A 22,500-nucleotide genomic window follows, 5' to 3' on the forward strand; every position below is an offset into this window, starting at 1 on the left:
ATTCAAATAACAATATTCCTGCAGAGAATCTTTCCATTATTAGAAAACAAACAACTGGATATTCCATTTTCTAAAAGCACCTTAATTGAACTAATAAAATTATGTGTTAAAGACTGTAAATTTGAATTCAACGGAAAATTCTACTCACAAAATTTTGGTATGGCAATGGGAAACCCTCTGTCCCAGTGCCTAAGTAATTTATATATGGAATTTTTTTGAAAAGAAAATTTTAAATAATATAATTCCACGCAATGTACCTTGGTTTAGATATGTTTGACGACATAATTTGTGTATGGCCAGGGAATGAAGATGTAAATAACTTTTTTGCCAGGTTAAATCAATTAGTACCATCAATTAAATTTACTATGGAAATAGAAAAAGATGAATGCCTACCCTTTTTGGATGTCCTCATACGAAGAAATAGTAGTGGGTTTAAGTATAGTGTTTACAGAAAACCTACTAATATTTCTTCCTATGTACATTTCTATTCTGGACAAAACAATAAGGAAGTTAAAAGATCAGTGTTTGCTTCTATGTTTTTAAGAGCACTACGGGTATGTAGCCAGAATATATAGATGAGGAAATAGATAAGATTCAGAATACAGGCAAGAAACTGAAATATCCAGATAATGTACTAAACAATGCATTAAAAGCGGCAGAAAAGACCATGTATCAAAATCAAAAAGAACCTTACAACAACAAAAATTTGCTTGTACTACCTTATAATAGTAATATGAAAGATATCCCACATCTCCTGAAGAATTTTGGTGTCAATGTAGTTTTTAAAAACAATAAAACAATGAAACAGGTACTTATTAAGAACTCCCCCGACAATGCTAAAGGATGTGTATATAAAATCCCGTGTAAGTCTTGTGACAACTTTTACATTGGTCAAACGGGGAAAGCACTGGAAAAAAGAATAGAACAACATAAACAATGTGTGAGATATGCACAGGGAAATAGTGGATATTTGTACATGTTAGTGAGAACAATCCATGGCTATTAAACTGGGAAGGGGCAAAAAAGCTGGTGAGTTCTAATAATGCATTGGAAAGGAATATCATTGAATCTAGTTTTATAAAAGAAAGTTACAACAATAATATGAACATCAGTCAAGGAATGTATAAACTTGATCCTTTAATATCAAAAGAAATTTGTAAACTGTTTAAATTTTAAGGTTGGCTGTAGAGATATATGAAAAATAGGATTATTATATTTGTAAACACAGTAAAGGGGGCAGTAGTGGTAATGAGATGTTCAACCCCGCCTCCCTGACACCTGTCAGGTGTGGACTTGTACCCTAAGCGGTAGTATCCCTTGAGAATTTATTGTAAATTTTAGCCTAATGATTTTTGAAAGCCACTCCTACCTTGACACCTGCCTGTGGGTGGATCTGCAGTCTCAAACTGTTGTGTGTATGTTCGTCAGTACTGTCTTTGTAGTATATATACTCGTGAATTCTAATACTATGTATCAGTCCTTTGTCAATGGCTTGAAAATAAAGCCGAAACCGGTCAGGACCTACACCCTGTCTCTTATTTTTCACCTGTGGATATGTGTGATAAATGAATCACGTGTTAAAGTGATTATAATCATCATATATGTATATATATATACACACATATATATATATATATAGATATATATATATATTTTATATATGATATAAGTATATATGGATCTATATACATATATATATATATATATATATATATATATATAATATATATATATAGTTAATATATATATATATATATATATATATATATATATATATATATATCTATATATATTATATATTAATTAATTGATATATATATATATTATAATATATATATATATAGATTATATATATTATCTTATATATACACTTACAGGTCTGTTGATGCTAATTCAGAGTTAATCAAAGTTTCAGAATCCAATGCATCAAGTACCGGAAACAAAAAGGAAGATGTGCAGAAAACTTCACGTACATCACAGCGCATTTTTAACCGGAATGAAAGTAAAAAGGGTAAGTTGTTATTGCAATAAGTGCATATTCTCTGTCTCTCTGTCTCTCATTTTATTCTTGTAATCATACAGAGTATAAAATTCTCATTTTACTCTTAGTATGCTCTCTGATACTGTGCTTCCTGAGCAAAGAAATAAGAAAAATAAGTCTTAGGTCTTCCTTTGTGTTAAGTATTCATTACTAGAGAATACCTCCTCATAATGTCATTCTGTCTTTATTTGTTGTCTTCATCTCTTCAGTTGATTTGAGGGAACCAGTCAGGAAAGAGGTGCCATTACTTCTATAGCCCATAAATTTACTATTGACAACTTTTAGAATGGCTAAAATCATTTGGGCAGCTCATGAGAGAGTTAGTTGGAATCTTGACTTCAAAGGAGGATGTAGTGCCTCTCTGCCTCACATAATGTCTTTTCGGAAATTTGCTCATAAATACATCAAGGGGTTACTGTTGGTTGTAGTTTTTTATCTCTTACGATAGTACAGGTACTCCTCACTTAACGACATATTCGTTTTATGACAAGAAGCAGCCTCTCCATCTCATCATGCATGTGGCTCCTCTTGTTGGACAAAATAGTCATGCCCTTGGAAGGTGTAACTGCTTTGGTGGCTTCCTTCTGCTTAAGGATGGGGCCTATCGTTGACGGATTTTGGCCGTATTCCTTAGCGATCACACTCAACCGCATGCCAGCTTCATACTTTTTAATTATCTCCATCTTCGTCTCCATAGAAAGCATCCTCTTCTTTCCGTGAACTTCAGCAACATTCTTGGGACCCATGGCTAATAACATAAGTTAATTAAGTTCACACACAACACCATAAAGTAACTTACTACATAGAAAGCGAAATCACTAACACGAATTTACGTTAAGAAATGAAATCTATGGGAACAAATGAATTCCATGTGCATACGATAACGCTGATGCGACGAAATGATCGAAGGACGCCTTTACGTAGAGGGTTGATGGGAGAGATGCTGACCAATAGGGGAGCAGGATCTTATGGCAGTGACTAGTATCAGGTACCAATGGTGATGAGTCTATTTGGTTAGCGACGCGCGAGTTTTAAAATTGTTCTCGGCGCCCCAGGTGAATTTAGGTTTACAGTACATACACCCTTTCGCAACCTGAATTATTTTAGTACACAGAAGCAAAAAAATCCTTGTCTTTGCATTAGTATGGACTTTTGTATGTAGAGGTTCCACATAGTAATTTTCAATTTCTCATGAAGGTAGGGAAATTTTTTTAGAATTTTTCTCTTACACTGTGTCCATTTGCATATCTTCCTCTTTCTATTGATATGTTTTTTCTTAAATTAGCTGACCTTAAAGTTTTGCTGGTCTGGGGTGCTGTATGTTGATGTATTACTCGTGCTACAAAGGGCTAATTTTCCTTTTCATAATTTTGGTATTTAGTGAGCATATTGATGTGTTAGATATATAAAAAATTTCATATTTTCATATTCAGAGAATACTAAACTTCCCATTTTATGATGAGCAAGTATAGTCAGAAGGCTTACAAGAAAAGTCCTTTGCAATAACTGGTAGCTTAGACCAGTAATTCTTCATTGTGTGGCTTCCCCAGCACTTGTTAACTTTCTATTGTTCTGTACACGAATATCATTCAGCCTCTCCAGGTGAAAATGATACAGAAAATGATGTAAGTATATCCTAGAATATCTGAAATTAGTATAATAAAGGAAAACTTAGTAGGACAATGTGATATAAAGTGCTCTCAATCTTAACAAAGGTCTTGTAGTTAATGAAGTTGGGAGACTATTCAGATATACCTGGCCATTGCCAAGTTGAATTGAGAATAGAGGAAGACTTTTAAAGGTTAAAACTTTTAAGGTTGCTGTTAAGCAGGATGTCAAAGGGGAATTCATTTCTCTTTGTGCACTGTCCAAGAGACTGAACACACTACATACATTTTCTACCCATGTGGCAAGGAAAGCAAGGTAGTGGTTACTGATGACTTAGCATGTGTTACTATACTCTCCCATTTTACTGTACTCTCCCAAACACCCCATTACTGGCAAACATGGACAACAAGTTTGTGTGCTAGTGAAAAACTGTCAAAGACTTGAAGGAGATACATACCACTAACCTACTAAGTAATAGACGAATATTCACTCTCACACTTCATTTCTGTGCCCTTCTGATATCTTATTCCATTGAAGTCTTGATGTTTACTGTAACTCACGAAAGTATTACATTCAATCCATGTAACTGATAAAAGTTAGCATAGTTCAGAGTTGTCATCAAAATCATCTTTTCCATCACATTTGTTTGGACTTACACTCCATATTCAGAGGCAGCACCAGTGCCTCCATCTGATTCATATAATTGCGCACTGCTGTGTTGTACAGAAAAAGTGGTTGTATGGACAAAGTAGACTATGCTTAATGTTGTTATGTGGTAAAAAACTGCTAAAAGTCTTTTGTACCAAGAACACCATGCTCCCTTTTATGGTTTTAAATTATGGGGAGATATCATACGACCCAATTCAGTACTAACAATGATAACACATGTTATAAATGAATAGTACTTCCACTCACTGAGCAATCCCTATAGACTCAGATCATAAGTTGCTGAAAGATATGATGAGAGTTAATAGTCTCTCTCTCTCTCTCTCTCTCTCTCTCTCTCTCTCTCTCTCTCTCGCTCTCTCAAGTCTCCTCCTCCTTCCCCTTCGTCTCTCTCTCTCTCTCCCCTCCTCCCATCCGTCTCTCTCTCTCTCTCTCTCTCTCTCTCTCTCAAAATCTTATGATTACCCATTGGCTGATTTTCAGAGCTTAGAGGACTCGCTATATGTCACCTTGTTGCCGTAAGCTATTTACGTAACTTTGAACACTTGGAAAATTCATTAGATCAAGTTATATTCACCATTCTCTAAATTGGGATCACAGGAAAATTAAACAAAATGGAGGGATACTTAAATGCCCTTGTTGAATTTTGACTTAAAATTAAGTTAATAACTAATGGTTAAACATATCATTAGTTATTAAGTTAATAACTAATGGTTAAACATATCAAATGGGTAGTTATATTCACCATTCATGAAATTGGGATCACAGGAAAATTAAATAGAATGGACGGATACTGAAATTTTTTGAATTTTGACTTAAAATTAATTTATTAACTAAAGGTTAAATATTGACTTAAAATTAATTTAATAACTGAAGGTTAAACATATCAAATGGGTAATTATATGATAAATGAAAATTAATTACTCAAAAAGGGGTTACAAATTTATAGGCACTCAAAAAAAGTTGCAAAGTTCAAAGAATAAGGGTAATCTCCCTTTCTAATGCACACACGTCATAATATGACACAAGATAACAAATCAGTTCCAAAAAATTAGCTGAGAAGCTGCTCTTTTTTCTCTCCATTTGGGTTTTGTTGGGGAAAAGGAGATAAGTTGCACAATTAATGCAAATACAGAACTGACTTACAAAGTTCACATCAACACAAAAAACTAAGATAAATAAAAAATTAAAGAGATATTCTAGAATTTGAACATACATATTTATTAAATTTAGTGAATTAACTATTGATGTGTGACAATACAATTTTGAATGATATCATGCCCATACACTATACAATTATGCACACATTCTCGTATAATGATGATAATAAGTGTCAAAGTGACAACTTTCATTTAGATGCAAGCATCTTTATCAGAAACACCACAAAACTCCCTCCAACTCTTCTTTGTAGCTTCTTGACTACTTAATACAGAAATAGTTTAAGCAGTATCATAGAGAAATCAAACAAAATAATATCGCTACTTAATACAGAAATAGTTTAAACAGTATAATAGAAAAATAAAACTAAATAACATAAGTGTGTCATTCTTGAGTAGTTGTGGTTCCTTTACACTTATACTCATGTAATAGAGACATACTTATTTCTACAAAATTCATAAACATTCAGATACATTTGGATTTCACATTGATAATAGGAACAAAGAACATAGTTCTTGTCTCTCAGTTATGTGACAGAAGGCAGTTCACAATAAAAAAATCAAATCAGTAATTTTCCTATGACAAAAGACGGTACACAAAACTACAGTAAGAAATAGATCATATGAAAACATGTTACAATGTATACAAAAATATGAAAAAGGGATTTTGACGTAGGAAAAATCTATTTCTGGGCGAGGGAGCGGTGTTGCCCAGTGAAATAGGTTCCTTTAGAACTATTTCTAAGGTAAAATATTGTTATAATACCAGAGAACTGCTAAATTGGACATGCCAGAATATTCTGGCTCGCTCACCTTTATTAAAAGGTGTCGGTATGGTTCCTGGGGCGAGTGAAAACCACTACCATGGGACCCTCTCCAATTAGCCTCTTCTACATCAAAAACCCTTCAGGATAGGGGAGCCGACCTACGGCTCACTATCTGCTACGTGTAGCTAGCGGCTGTGACGTCATACCTGCAGATAGCACCCAAGCTTGGTGCCAAAAAGTGGGGGGATGAAAGATAAGGGTGGGATTTCACTGGGCGACACGACCCCCTCGCCCAGAAATAGATTTTTCCTACGTCAAAATCCCTTTTCTCAGCTCGGCCGTGTCGCTCCGTGAAATAGTACCAGAGAAAACACCAAACTTAGAATATATAAGAACACATAATAAATACAAAAGGGTGGCAAATGAAAAGCAGTGAACGTTATGTCACTATAATAAACTCTCATATACAAAATATACAAACTTTAACGAAAAGGTAGTAAACTTAAAAATAAGACATAACATTAAGCAATACAATGACATACACAGAATGAAATAAGATGAAATAAGACACTTATGAACTACACATGTACAAATATAATATATATTGGCCCAGTACTACAATTACGCTACTGGGGCTCAGGTAAAAATGTTAATGAGGCTGGAAGGAGGGCAGAAGGAGATAAGATAACTACTGACTACTACTGCCGACCGGAGCAGGCGAAACTGTGTTTCCCACAGCTACCGCCGGGTACTTAAGGGCTTCCAAAGACTCAAGATAATGGTGTTTGAATACTGAGGGTGATTTCCAGCCAGTGTACTTCTTCAGATCCTCAAATTTCAAATGCTGGAAGAAATTGATTGATGTAGCTATAGCCCTAATGTCATGTACCCGTGGAAATGACTATGGGTTGACTTTCTTGGTAAAATATAAAATTTTTTGCCTTATGGCTTAAAGAGAGATGGTGCCACCTTTATCTCTAATGAAAAGAGGGCATTCGGATTTCAGAGATGTTCTTTGTAAGAAATCCTTTAATGTTTGTACAGGGCAAAGGGATGGGTCCTGTGGAAGCGGCATGATTTTCCATGGAGCCCACTGTCTAAAAGGGTCCTCATTTTTTGCAAGAAACCTGTGATCTGGAGAAAGTAGCACCTCCCCTGATGATAGAAATTCTATATGACCTGGGTCCCTAGATAAAGCTGATAATTCTGAAATCCTAGCTCCTGAAGCTAAACTGATTAGGAATAGAGTTTTCCTTAACAGAGACTGATAGTCACACAATGAATTGTCAATATCCGATGCCAACTTAAGGACATCGTTTAAGAACCATGACACTGCCATTGGCCTCTCCACAGGCCTAAGCCTGGCGCAAGCCCTGGGGATTGAAGTAAAGTATGAATCTGTTAAATTAATGTTAAACCCGAATTGGAAAATCTTTTTCAAGGCTGATTTTGTCGTGGTTATTGTACTAGCTGCCAAACCTTGTTCAAATAAATACCTGAAAAAGGTGATAGCTAGATTTGTGGTCATGGTACGAACATTAGACTCGTTCAGGAACACAGCCAGTTTCTTAACCGCCGAATCATATTGGTGAAGGGCCGATTCTCGTTTATCTGATTCCAAGAAAAGGATGTTCTGAGGATCTATATCCACATCCCGCTGCGCAGCAAACTTCATGAAGCCATAAAGTTAGGGTTCTGTGAAGACCTGAGGAATCGAACACAGTCTTCGTTTGCACCTGCTGTGACAGCCTGGGGTTCGGAATCCGATGAGGACGGAGACCCAATTCCAGAATAAGGGGGAACCAATTGCCCTTTGGCCAGTTGGGGGCTATGAGAGCCACCTGGCCTGCAAACGACCTCAGCTTGTGCAGAACCTTCAAGAGAAGGTTCACCAGAGGAAACAGATATATCTTTTCCCATTGATTCCAATCCGTAGCCAACGCGTACGTGGCATAAGCCAGAGGGTCCAGGTTGGGGGCCACATAACAAAGAAGCTTGTGATTTGACTCTGTGGCAAACAGATCCACCTGGAGCCCTGGCACTAGGTGTCACACCCAACTGAACGACTTCTTGTCCAGAGACCATTCTGACTCCAGTGGGACTGAGCGCGAAAGCGCGTTGGCTACCACGTTCTGAATCCCTGCTAGGTGAGTGGCCGATAGATGCCACTTGTTCTTGGCTGCAAGAGAGAAGATCGCTATCATCACGTGGTTTACGTGACTTGATTTTGAACCTCCCCTGTTTATGCAGTGCACCACTACTGCACTGTCGAGCACCAGCTTGATATGCAATTTCTTGGCTGGACGAAGCTTTCTTAGGGTGAGGAACGCTGCCATAGCTTCCAGGACATTGATATGAAGCTGACGGAATTGAAGGGACCAAGTCCCTTGTACCTTCTTGTGTTGTGAGTATCCTCCCCAACCTGTTAGTGACGCATCTATGTGAATCACTAGGGCCGGTGGGGGAAATTGCAGCCGGATCTTCTTCACTAAATTCTTCGCCTCCGCCCAAGGGCGGAGACGTTTGCGCAGAATTGCCGGGATGGGGGCCAGCCTGCCCGGAACCTCTGGTTGGCTTTGGAACGCCAAACTCAATTTATGTCCTTTAGTTTGGCTTTTAACAGGACGTCCGTCACTGAAGCAAATTGGAGAGAACCCAAGATCCTTTCTTGGCTTCTCCAGGACATCTGTTTGCATTTCAGAAACTGTCTGGTTGCCTTGGCTATCTCTTTCCTCTTCGCCGGAGGGATTGAAAGAGTATGTGAAACCAAGTCCCACTGGATGCCCAGCCACTGAAACCGGGACTCCGGAGTCAGGCGGGACTTCGTCCTGTTTATCGTGAATCCTAGATGTTCGAGGAAACGGATCACTTTGTTTGTAGCCTTGCGGTATTTTGCAATGCTTGAGGCCCACACGAGCCAATTGTCCAGATAGGCTACTACCATGATACCCTGTGACCAGCTTTGTAAAAATCCTGGGGGCTATGTTGAGCCCGAAGAGAAAGAGAAGGCTTGGTTGCCTAACTTGAAGCCTAGAAACGGACGGAAGTGCCGTGCTATCGGGACATGATAGTAGGCGTCTGTAAGATCTATAGAGGTGGTGACGGCCCTACCGGGAAGTAAGGTCCGCACCTGAGAGATGGTCAGCATCTTGAACTTTTCGCAACGAATGAATAAGTTTAGATGGGACAAGTCTAAGATCACTCTTCTCTTGTCCGAGCCTTTCTTTGGCACGCTGAACAAGCGTCCTTGAAATTTTAAATACTTTGTCTTTGACACTGCTCCTTTTTGAAGGAGGTCCTGAGAGTATTCCACCAACTCTGGTGTTTGCTCCTGATAGCAGGTGTTGGGTGGAGTGGACTTTCGATCCAACTCCAGCCTAGGCCTCTGGATACGATGCTTTGTGCCCAATTGCTGAACCCCCAACGACGACGAAAGTGGTACAGCCTCCCTTCTACCTGCGAGACCTCATTGGGTTGCTGACGGACGTGCTCCACGCCCTCCCCTTGCAGCTCTGCCACGACCAGTTGCTCTTCCCCCGGCTCGTTGACGAAAGGAGCCTCTAGCTCTGCCACCCCTACTGAACCTATTGAAGGCCTGAAATGCCTGGTTTTCATAGGTCGGATTAAAAGCCGGGGAGACAGCAAAGGAGGCCGAAGGTTGCTGCTGTTGAGGTTGCGTCAGCAGAACAAACTGCTGCTGGGGCTGGGCCTTAGAGGTAGAAGGTTGTGTAACTGGGACAGCTTGGACCAAAGCCTGTTGCTGAGGAGCCTGGAAAGGCTGGAATTTCCTAGGCTTCTTCTTAGGTTTGGAACTCGAAGACGAAGACTCCGATTTCCTTTTATAGACTATTCCCCAGCGAACTCTTAGGCTTTGGTTCAGGCGTGCAGCCTCGTGTTGCACTTCATTGACAACAGAGGCCAGAAAGAGGTCAGCACCCCAAATGGACGAAGCAAGTAGTTTATTTGGCTCATGCCTGATTGTCGATTCGGCTAGAACATGCTTCCTGTAGTTCCTTCTAGCCACGGCAAAATCGTAAAGATCACATTGCATGCTAAGCAATAGCGCCTTCGCAATGACCTTGAACAGCGGTTCTTGCGCATACTCAAGAGCTGCTGTTTCTGTCATGACTAGAGCATTAAGAGACCTAGCAAGCCATGTCCTAGGATCGAACTCCGTTTGGATCAAAGCTTCAGAGAGCCTAGGTAGCCGTTCACTAAACAAGGTGATGGCACAGTCCGGTTTAAGCTTCCCCACTGAGAAGGTTGCCGGCAGATCTACCCACAGGTCATCACCACCCGGAAGCAACAAGGATGTAGGGTCCGTCTCCCTGATTTGTGGCATAGGTTCATCTCTCAATACAGCCTGCAGAGTGAGTTTTGCCACCTTAGTTGTGAACGGTATCGGGTTCTCTTCATCTGTAGTAAACATTGTAAACGGACTCCTGAAGGCCGTGACCTTAGTGTTTACAGAGTTCCACTCATCAAAACTGCGAACCCAAGCCTGTTGGGCTTTGTCCCGAGATAGGATGACTGTCTCCTTCGGGACCTTGTCCTCCCTGACTAAGGCAGGTTCCGTAAGACGGACATAGCCGATGAAACGGGCCTGTAACCCTGGCGGGTAGAACTCGAAGTCCTCAAGCCTTTGAGTTCTGCAGCCCTCGATCGACAGCATTCCGTTTACGAAAGGCGCGTAGTTAGCCACTCTCCAAGGATTACTCGGATGGAAAGGAGGAAGAGTGGAGCTGTCGGGCATAACCTGACCTGGGGCTAACTGGCTGGGATGCAACATTTCCGAGACACCCTGCTGAAGCCCAGCAACTATGGACTCCTGGGTACCTAACCTTTTTAGGATCTCTTCAAACCTGGTGTTAACCAGGTTGCCTAAATTGCCGACCTGTTGCATTATATTCGTGGTGAACAAATCTGGGTCAAAGGAGGAGGACTCCGCCTTCTCCTTAGCCCTCTTACGCTGACTGGACGTATTTTACGTCAACATTTTTTGTCTCCCGTGTGCCGACTGGACGTATTTTACGTCGACTTACAAAAGTTTTTTTTTTAAATTTGCGGAAAAATACTTATAGGCCTACCAGGCTAAAACTTTTGAATCACGCGCCTTGGGGGATGCTGCGAGTTCACGGATCAAGGTGTTGTTTTGTTTACAATCGTTACGCAGGCGCGCAAGCGCTAATTTCTTTCTTGCCACACTAAAAAGTATCTGTGACACATCTCGGAAATTATTTCGTCACTTTGACATAATTTTTGTACCATTGTAAATTAGCCGTTACATGAAGTATTATATATGAAAATGTGTGCATTTTTATGTAGAATACAACAATAAAATACTCATGATTGTAGCTTTTATCAGTTTTGAGATATTTTCATATAAATAACGATAATTGCCAAAATTTCAACCTTCGGTCAACTTTGACTCTACCGAAATGGTCGAAAAACACAATTGTAAGCTAAAACGCTTATATTCTAGTAATATTCAATCATTTACCTTAATTTTGCAACTAATTGGAAGTCTCTAGCACAATATTTCGATTTATGGTGAATTTATGAAAAAACTTTTTCCTTACGTTCGCGCGGTAACTCTTCTGAAAAAAATCATACATGCGATTGTGGTAATGTTTGCACCATTTTAAAATTAGCCGTATGTAGGAATGTTCCATTTGAGGTACGATATGTTTTCCCTGTTATGTGTATCTCTTTGCACGGGGTTCAGGAAAGGACTGACACAAGTCAGTTCCCGCTCATCCCTTGATCTGTAATCAACTCTTGTACATTAAAGGAATCAACTGGTCCCGAGTATGTCTCAACCTGCTTACATGGCGCAGTGATTCTCGTTCCAAAGCAGGACCTACAAGATGCTGAGACGAGGCCATCACAACACACCCAGGGGCACAGCAAGACGTTCCCCCAGGGGCCCTGCAAGCAGGAATGCAACACCGGCACGCCGGCACCAAGAGGGACAGGACTTGTTACAGGCTTTGGTTGGCCTCATGGCACAAGGAAGACCACATGGTTCAGCCTCGGCAGGTGTTAGGGCGATGTGCCCTGAGAAGTGTAGCTATGAGATGACACAAAGCAGTTTTCGAGAATGGTGTCGCTCTATGAGTGATTGGCTGGCCTTAGGAAACGTCTCAGGAGAGAATGCACTTATCAGTATCCGGTTAAACTGCGATGAGAAGTTAAGGATGGCTATAGATGCAATGCACTCAGAGGTTCAGTGGAACTCATTAACGGCCTCTGAGGCATTTGACAGACTGGAGGAGATCACGACGAAGTCTGTGAATAAGGCAGTGGCATGGGACAAGTTTTTCTCAGCGCAACAAGGCGATCAAGAAACCGCGAAATCTTTTGTGCATAGGTGCCAACAATTGGCCTTAGATTGTGGGTTTAAGTGTCCCCATTGTCGAGCTGATCTGAATGATTTTGTGTTAGTTCAGCGGATAACAAGTGGTTTAAGCAATGTGAGACTTAAGCAAGAGATCCTACAGGATCATGAGGTTTTCAATACTGTGCAGAAATTGTTACGTAAATGTGAAATTTATGAATCCGCAGAAAAGGATAGTATTAGCGCTCGTGGAAGGGCAAACGTAGCTAGTTTGGTAAAAGGGGATGAGATAGGCTTAGGCCTAGTTGAAAGTGGGTTAGAAGGTGAAAGTAAAATTATTGCTAGCTATAGGTCTAATAATAGTGACAAGGGACACGGCCGTGGCCGTAGTAGCTCGAAACCTACTGGTAACAGTAAGTCAGATACCAGGTGTAAAAAGTGTGGTGGTCGTTCTCATTGGCAGGGAAAATGTCCTGCTGATAATGTTAACTGTTTTCAGTGTGGTATTGTGGGGCACTTTGCTAAATTCTGTCGTCAAGGGGGGCAACAGCCCGCCAAAACGGCGCCTATTGTGGACGCGTCTGTTACAGTCAATGCACTGTTGCCTATCCACCTGCGGACAATCGCCAGGCAGGCCTATGTGCGGCAGTGGGGAAACTGCCGATGGTGAAAATAAAGGTTAAGCATGAGTTTTCATGTGAGTGTGTTGTTGTTGAGGCTGTTCCAGACACAGGGGCAGAAGTGTGTATAGTAGGGGTAGATTTGTTACCAAAATTGGGTTTGAAGGTACCTAATCTCTCTCGGTGTAATGTCATTGTAAATCACGCAGGGGAGAAGTCATTGAGAATATATGGGTCTGTTGATATGCTAATAGAATTGGGTGATAAATCAGTGAGCACTAGTGTTATCGTTGTGCAAGGTGCTACCCGTTTTTATATGTCTTTAGGAGTGTGTAAATCACTAGGTCTAGTGCATACAAAGTTTCCCCATCATACTGTCGCTACCGTGAATGACGTCACTCGGAAACCCTCTGCGTCGACTAACCCCCGCCAAACGCCTGAAGAAAACGTTCGCACACGGGTAGGGGGTGGTGGTCGTCAGCGCGAGATGCCATACGCTGCCACGGAGGAGAATGTCCCTAGGCTGAGGGACTGGCTACTGCAACGTTTTGCGAAGACTACGTTCAACGTTTCAAGAAACCCTCTGCCGATGATGAAAGGAGCCCCTCACCACATTCACCTGAGGGAAGGTGCCACCCCCTATGCGTGTCATACACCTATACCAGTTCCTAAGCATTGGGAGGCCGATGTTAAGGCTCAGCTCGACGAAGATGTCAAATTAGGAGTAATTAGGGAGGTCCCTGCTGGTACAGCTACAGACTGGTGTGCGAGGATGGTAGTAGTAGCAAAGAAAAATGGTAAACCACGGAGGACCGTGGACTATCAAGAGCTGAATAAGAATTGCAAACGAGAAACGCATCACACATGTGCTCCTTTTGACATGGTCTCGGGTGTGCCACTTCGTACATATAAGACTGCAGTTGATGCCTATGCCGGATTCCACCAGGTGCTATTAGATGAGGAGAGCCGACAGTTGACAACGTTTATTACACCATGGGGGAGATACCAGTATTGTCGAACACCTATGGGTCATTGCGCGACCCCCGATGCATACACGAAAAGGTTCGATGACGTCATTATTGATGTACACAGAAAGTACAAGTGCATAGATGACGTGTTGTTATATGACAACAGTGTTGAGGGAGCCTTTTGGCATACTTGTGATTTTTTGCAATTATGTGAAGATAATGGTATTACGCTGAATCCGGATAAATTCCGATTTTGTCAAAGACAGGTAGAGTTTGTGGGGTACGAACTTGATTGGGATAATTATAGACCTTCTAATGAGCGTATGAGTGCCATTAGGAACTTCCCCATGCCTGCAAGCCCAACTATCACGGATATAAGATCTTGGTTTGGACTTGTGAACCAAATTGCACCTTTCGTGGCTGTAGCACCGGTAATGGAACCATTCAGGGATCTTCTCAAGAAATCCCCCATCGGAAAGTTTATTGGGACCAACGCCTTCAAAACAGTTTTGTTGCAGCCCGGGACAGCATTTGCAAGATGTTGGGCGACGGACTGACATATTATGATAAGACAAGGCGCACTGCTGTTGTTACCGATTGGTGCAGAGAAGGAATGGGATTTGTTATATTGCAACAATATTGCAATTGCGAGGATCTCAATGCCCCTTTTTGTTGTAAGGGGGGATGGAAACTGGCATTATGTGGCAGCAGGCACCTGACGAAGGCGGAGGCCGGCTATGCCGTCATTGAGGGGGAAGCGGCTGCAGTAGTATGGTGCCTTAGGAAATCGAGATTGTTTTTATTGGGATGCCCGAATTTCATTTTAATCACGGGACCATAGACCTTTGGTAAAACTCTTTGGGGATAGGAGCCTAAAAGACATTGCAAACCCGAGACTACTAAGGTTGAAGGAGAAAACTATGCAATATAGTTTTACCATAAGATATTTGCCGGGGAAGAAGAATTCGGCAGCCGATACGTTATCAAGATACCCAGTGATTCGCAGTGAAACTACCGTCAAAGACGAAGAAGAGGAGGAACTTATGAACGAAGTTTGTATTGCCTCCATGACGTCATCGCTGGCGGATGACGTCATTACTATGGACTGGGCTACCATGAGGGGGGAAGCAGAGAATGATCCTGATTATTTACTATTGCAGTGACGTGTCAGCGAAGGGGGTTGGCCGTCGTCAAGGTCTCAAGTGGAGCCCTGCCTAAAACCTTTTTTCAATGTACGTGATAGACTGAGTGTCATTGAAGGATTAGTCACATATGCATATGACGAGGGGCATGTTCGTCTGGTAGTTCCGGAGGCACTACGTTTACGCATTGCAACCAATTTACATTCAGGTCATCAATCAACTGACTCCATGATCAGAAGAGCACGACAGGCGGTTTATTGGCCTGGGATTGAGGGTGACTTGGCAAATTATAGGGCACAGTGTCATGATTGTAACGTTGCGGCACCTTCGCAACAAAGGGAAAGTATTATATACACTCCCCCTCCCGAATATCCGTTTCAGAGAACTGTTGCAGATTTATTTCAAGTAGCAGGGAGGCAGTATATGGTCTATGCCGATCGACTGACTGGATGGATGGAAATTTATTTCTTCGCTAACGGAACTACATCCGCGAGATTGATCCCAGTTTTTAGAAGATATTTTATGCAGTGGGGAGCACCTGAAGAAATATCAGTGGACGAGGGCACGAATCTAACGAGCATGGAAATGAGACATTTCTTTGGTAAGTGGGGGGTATCTATGAGAGTGTCGTCTGCTCACTACCCCCAGTCCAACGGGCGGGCAGAAGCTGCTGTGTGCACCGCCAAACGAACATTAATGGGCAATACTCTACCTGATGGAGGGCTAGACAATGACAAGGTAGCTCAGGCGATATTGCAGTATAGAAATACACCATTACGTGGTATAGATAAGTCTCCTGCACAGCTGGCCATGGGTCGCCAACTTCGAGATTCGGTGCCAATGTTAAAAAGTTATCATTTCGTCACCGAGCATTGGTCGGAAACCTTGTCCGCAAGAGAGAGGGAAAGAAGCGTTGTTGAGCAACGAATATCATCCAAGTATAATGAGAAAGCCAAGGATCTTTCCCCCCTACAAATAGGGGAGAGGGTAGCTATCCAGGATGTGACTACACGAGCCTGGAATAGAAGCGGGGTGTTATTGAAAAGAATAGATACCGCCAATATTCGCATAAGGTTAGACGGGAGCGGAAGAATTTCGACAAGAAATCGCAAGCATTTGAGATCCCTACCACCCACACCACCTGAGGGAGAACCTACTCCCACCGCCTCGGGAGAGGCTGGCCCAGTACCCACCCAGGAGAGAAGTAGCACTAGGGTACGTCGTCCTCCGTAATGGCACGATGATTATATTACAGAGTAATTCATTTTAGTTATGTTTAATAAGTGTTCCTCTTGTCATGTTTACCATTTATGTATGTTCCAGCGCTGTGTCCGAAGGACTATCTTTATCATAGCTGAATTCCCTTTGCTTCATATGTTACTACCTTTACCAGTTTTATTATTTTTGCAACTAAAAGGAGAAATCTATACTTATGTTTTAAATATACTATGTTTGCTTTGAATGGGGAGCTTTGATCTTAAAGGGGAGGTGTAGGAATGTTCCATTTGAGGTACGATATGTTTTCCCTGTTATGTGTATCTCTTTGCACGGGGTTCAGGAAAGGACTGACACAAGTCAGTTCCCGCTCATCCCTTGATCTGTAATCAACTCTTGTACATTAAAGGAATCAACTGGTCCCGAGTATGTCTCAACCTGCTTACACCGTTACATAAAGTTTTATATATGAAAATGTGCGCAATTTCATGTGAATACAACAAAAAATAATTGAAGGTTGTAGCTTTTCTCATTTTTGAAATATTTGCATATAAATCACGATAAATAGAAAAAAAACCACGTTCGGTCAACTTTGACTCTACCGAAATGGTCGAAAAACGCAATTGTAAGCTAAAACTCTTACAGTCTAGTAATATTCAGTCATTTATCTTCATTTTGAAACAAATTCGAAGTCTCTAGCAAAATATTTAGATTTATGGTGAATTTAAAAAAAAATCTTTCCTTCCCTCCGCGCGCGGATTCTCCGCCACAAATCTCCGAAATACGTACGTCCCATTCTCGGAATATTTGCTCCGTTTCATATTGGGCATTTCATAGAGTTTTATATATGAAAATGTGCGCAATTTCATGAAGAATAAAACGAAAAATATTTGAAGGTTGTAGCTTTTCTTATTTCCGAAATAATTGCATATAAAAAATATATATATAAAAAAATTCGACATTCTGTCAAATTTAACTCGTCAGATATGGTCGAAAACTGCAATTGTAAGCTAATACTCTTACAGTATAGTAATGTTCAATCATTTGTCTTCGTTTTGAAAGAAATTGGAAGTCTCTAGGACAATATTTAGATTTATGGTGAATTTTTGAAAAAAATATTTGTTTACGTCCGTGCGTTACGAATTCATGCATTATTTTGTGATAATATTTTCTCTGTGTTGCTTTTATCGTTTTACAATGTGTTATATGCCGAAATGATCGCAATTTAGTGTACATTACAATGAAAAAAAAAAGTAACTTGTTACCTTTAACCGTTTTGCGCACAGCGCGATTTGAATACAATTATATATGAAATTTCGTTTTTGCGCTATCATATATCGCATTATTTATGTATGATATTGATAATTTTTTCATTTCTGATGGTTGCATAGTAAACTTCAGGCAATGACAAAAAAGGAGCCAAAAATGAACTCTTAATCTTGAAAACTAAGCGCGCTGTGATTTTTTGAAAAAAATACTTTTTCCGCTTCTGCGCTCACTCCTAAACACCTCCGGCACACGGGAGATAATTTTTTATTTACCGCTCCGGCGTAAGAGGGTTAAGTACCTTATGAGGTATCTGACCCTTAGAGGTTGACAGTACGGGGTCTGAAGAGGGAGGGTAAGACTTCCCCTTTTGAGACTTTGACTCCAAAGACTTTATTAGGGACTTTTGTCTTGAGTTTTTCTGCTCCGGGATGGTGAGCCGGAGCTTTGTAAGGTTGGCTATCATATGATTTTCTGGGAATGGACTTTGCCTTTGGCATTAGTTTAGAGTGAAGCTTGCCTTTTCCTTCAGGAATCGCCGAGAGGGATTTTGATCTAGAAGGAGGTAATCCCCTGGTGAACCCTTGGAAGGAAGTAGAAGAAGAAGGAGAAGAAGTTCCAGATGCGCTCAAGGAAAGACCTGGAGCAGTTACAAGACTTTCCTCATTAACACCCTTACCATAGCCCATGGTGTCTACTGTCATGGGCTCTCCCTCCATATCCGGAGCAGGCACTTCCTCTGGCACTTCCTGTGGCGAAGCCCTCCTCAGACTGCTGACCCACTGCTTCTTGAATAGAGGCTATGATAGGGGCTGCAACCTTGGGGTCCACGTATCCAGTACTCTTCCTAGCGGGAAAGATTAAGGTAGCCATTTCTTGTGAAAGGATGTATGGCTTGGCTTTCCCCACGTTGCGCCTGAAGCCACCCACCCATATCTTAAGGGTGGAGAGAGCAGCATCCCGAACAGACTGCGAGGCCTGTAAGAGAAGGATTTTTCCATAGCCTCTAACCTTCCTTTTTTGATACTTTTGATTAGAGGAAGATGAAAGCTACCATGCCAGACTCTTCACATAGGAAGTCTTCTAGGCTTCCAGCATTGCACTCATTGTTTTGCATCTGTGCAACTATTACCTTAGGGCTATCTTCCTGGGCTACTGGTTTGGTTAAGATTCTCAGACTGCTGGTATGGACCCCCCGCCATTACCTGTGCTCCATGCTCAGGTGTAACCACTACTCGAGCTGACAAGTCTGGTCAAGGATTTTGAACCACCAGTCTGGGACCTCCTACTGCCTCACATGCTCCATGCGTGGATGGAACCACTAACTGAGGTTCCTTGGTTCCAGTCTGGCCTAGCTAGCCAGGGTACCCATACTGCAGGCACAGGATCCTTGATTTGCAAGGGTCCAAGTAAGTGGCAGGGCCTGTGTGGTCATGTCATCCTGACTTAATATGGGGTGATTCCCCCTTCCTTCTTTTCTCTCATGTAGAAGTATTGTCTTCTTGGAAGGTTTGGTACAATCATTGGTAGCCCTTGCCAATGTTTTTGTAAGCATGTAAGCCACAACCTGTATTTGTTGTCATTTAGTTTGACAATCACTCACTGCCTTTTTCACTGCCACTACTAGTGGGGCAAGGGCGTCAGGGGCTGTTCCCCTTTTCCCTATTTCTTTAGAGGTTTGTGAGAAGCAGGAGCTGGCGCCAAGTATCAGGGTTAGGAAAGAAATTTTCATGCTTGCTTCTGTGCCTTTTCTCGAGTTACATTTTGGTCTTAAAACTGAATGGTTTATACACCCAAATGTGAAACAATCCTGTAGAACCTTTTGATAGGCCTTCTCCTACATGAGGGGCATCTTATGTTTTTAGCTCCTGGTATGGATCCAAGGGTCTTGTACACTGGGATTTAGATACTGGGGTGCAGAGGCTGCTTTTTCTAGAGGCCATCAAGCTTGGTTGGAATCCCTGGGGGAAGCACCTGGGCATTATCTCCCTGTCATCGAGAGATCTTAGGCTCTAGTGTACTTGTCTTGGTCATGACATGCTAGTGGTGTTTTGAGCCATATGATTTCACTTGCATCTGCACATGGAATCCACTTAGTTTTAATCGAGCATAATGAGCTTCTTCCTGTATTGACTCATCAAAAGGAGAACTCTTTATCTTGGTTGCGACAAACTGATACCACAAGCAAACTTAAATCTTCCTCTCTTAGCCTTCTTTTAGTCTCACGCTAGACTATCGTCATGCAAGGAATCTATCCTTGTCTCTCCTATGCAAAGGTAACGACTTAGAGTTATATACCATCCATGTTTGAGGTGGTTTTTGCGTGGAATCTTTGATTCTTTGCTGTATTAAATGTGGCATATATTGTAGGAGAGGTAACCTGAAGGAGGAGGCTACATTTGAAAGGCTTATGTCTGGGGCTAGCCTTTATCAACTACTTGGCCCATCGGACAATTGCCTGTGAATTGTTTTTGCATGTATAGGGGATAGGATAGTATTGTCTTGAGTCCCTGAGCAAATTTTGGCTCTGATCATTGGTCTGGCTCTGCGGTCAACTTAAATCCTTTTGAACTGAAGTGGAGGTTGTGGCTAGGTTAGTGCAGTTGACTAACAGTACCTGTCTTTGCCAGGCAGTATCCTATAGACTCCTGGGCCCATTATTTCCTGTGGATTTTCTCAGACCTCATCTCTGATTGGAGTTTCATCTGACCTTTGATCACTCTTCCATATTCGGAAGGGCGGTAAGGAGAAGAAAAGTGGAAATGCAAGAGCAGCATTCATTTCCTGCAGCTGCTGTTGGTATGAGAGTGGCTGTCTCTTTTGGGTCCCCAACATCTCTTACCTTTTCAATCCATTACCTCACCTTCTTGGCTTGCAGCAGAACCTCACCCTTGGTAGAGGTGTATGTGATGCTGAAGATTGGCACTAGAAGTTAAGGGAGAGTGACTCTTTTCAAGGGACTAAAAGAGCAAGCACCTGGGTTTCAGATTTACTGCAGCAACTAGAGCTTTTCCTTAGTTTTCTTGCATCAGCCAACTTGGGGTGGTTGCATGCAAATTCCTGATGTATCAGGGACAATGTCACTGTTCTTTAGTTTTTCTGATGTCTTTGTAGAGGCGGGTTCTGAGGGCAGCTTTGTCACCTCTCATGATGTATGGTCTCAATAATGTCTCTTCAAGGAATTTAGGCTATGGCAGGACAATGGGAACTACAGGGGAGTGCGTTGAGGTTCTTTCCCCAGGGATGCTTTTGTGATCTGATGCATCCATTGAAGGGTTGGATGCACACCTGGGTATTGCTCAGAGTGACAAGTCTTACTTTGTGGCTGATGTCCAGATACCTTTCAACTCCAGCTTTACCTTCAGAGACAGGTAGCTGGAGGTGTGGTCCTTAAACACCTGTATGGCGAAGAAGTTGTTAGACTTCCAGGTCCTGAGCTTACACCTGGCTATGTATTGCCACAGTAGGTAGCTCCAGGGTTTCTTTCTTTTCCATGCTTCCTTTGGTTTGAAAAGGGAGAAGGCTTCTTTACTGGAAGGTAATCTTGAACCATATGTCTTTATCGCCTTTTCACCTCTTAGTATGTACTAGATGGATTCAAATTTTAATAGAGAGAAATATCTCTTAGAACCTCCAACAACAGAGCTAGCAGGTCCAGATACTACTTGGCATGGACACATGGGAAATCTTAAATTTTCTCTGGTAAAATTTAAGACTTCCCATGTGTCCATGCCGAGTAGTATCTGGACCTGCTAGCTCTGTTGTTGGAGGTTCTAAAAGATATTTCTCTCTGTTAAACTTTGAATCCATCTAATACTTGTAGTTTCGTATCTTTGGTCATTGAGAGTTCTGCCACTCAATGCCTGGATTATTTTCAGCCTCTCTCCCAATGTCAGGGTTCTTTCTTTGCTTTTCATAGACATTCTTGGATATTTTAGTTCCTTGACCAGCTGTCTACAAGGTTAGGATCATCTCCAATTATGTACTGGAGTTAGTGACAGGGTATCTCTCTGGTCAGCTGCTTTTCAGTAGGAGGTAGTGTTTTTCCTCATCTCCTTTGCCATGAAAGCTTCTTTCAGACCCAGCTTTTGGAAGGCATGGTCAGCCTAAGACCAGGGTTTGATTATGGAGTAGATCTATCCTTTTTGAGGAAGATCTTTTGTTCTCCCGAGAAGCTATGACAGCTTCTCTTTTGGGGATTCGAACCCCAGAAGGTCATAATTCTCACCTTTTGGAGTTTGACTCATAGCCTGTACAAGCCTTTTCAAGGGTGGTCAGACATAGGCCTGGACCCAGGGACTGTGTCACATTTAGCCCTGACATTGGTGTAGGTATAGGCAAGTCATCTTGGTGCTCATATGTATGGCACTTGGCAGGATGGACTGTTTGTATGGAATATCCCTGAATTTTGTAACAAGATTCAGAACTGGTGGTCACATTAGTTAGAATCTTTCTTGTTATTCTTACTGAAGGAATTTTCAGTAGTGACCTGCAAGATATGTACTACTGAGTTCTGTTTGAGTGCTGCAGTACTTGACATTTCAGCTTTGCATGTCAACTCTTTTGTTAGTACTAATAGAGTCAAGGAAGGAGTTCTCTGAGTACTCTGTTTCTCCTGGCTCTGTGAGTTGATCTGTGGGTGTCTTCTCATCTCCAGTTTGGAAGGAAAATTGCAGCCCAGACAAAAGCTCATGATAGCAGGGGCATCACCCT

General features: G+C 41.7%; 1 protein-coding gene across 1 annotated transcript in view; it reads left to right on the top strand.

The window, feature by feature from the left end:
- LOC135201156 (general transcription factor 3C polypeptide 1-like) overlaps positions 1-22,500 on the top strand; it is a gene marked incomplete in the record, with an annotated part of 923,347 nt that overhangs the window by 865,447 nt on the left and 35,400 nt on the right. The window contains 1 exon segment of the mRNA XM_064230032.1: positions 1,916-2,011. Coding sequence (XP_064086102.1) covers positions 1,916-2,011 — 96 coding nt within the window.

Source organism: Macrobrachium nipponense, chromosome 28, assembly GCF_015104395.2.
Source record: "Macrobrachium nipponense isolate FS-2020 chromosome 28, ASM1510439v2, whole genome shotgun sequence".
NCBI classification, from domain to species: Eukaryota; Metazoa; Arthropoda; class Malacostraca; order Decapoda; family Palaemonidae; genus Macrobrachium; species Macrobrachium nipponense.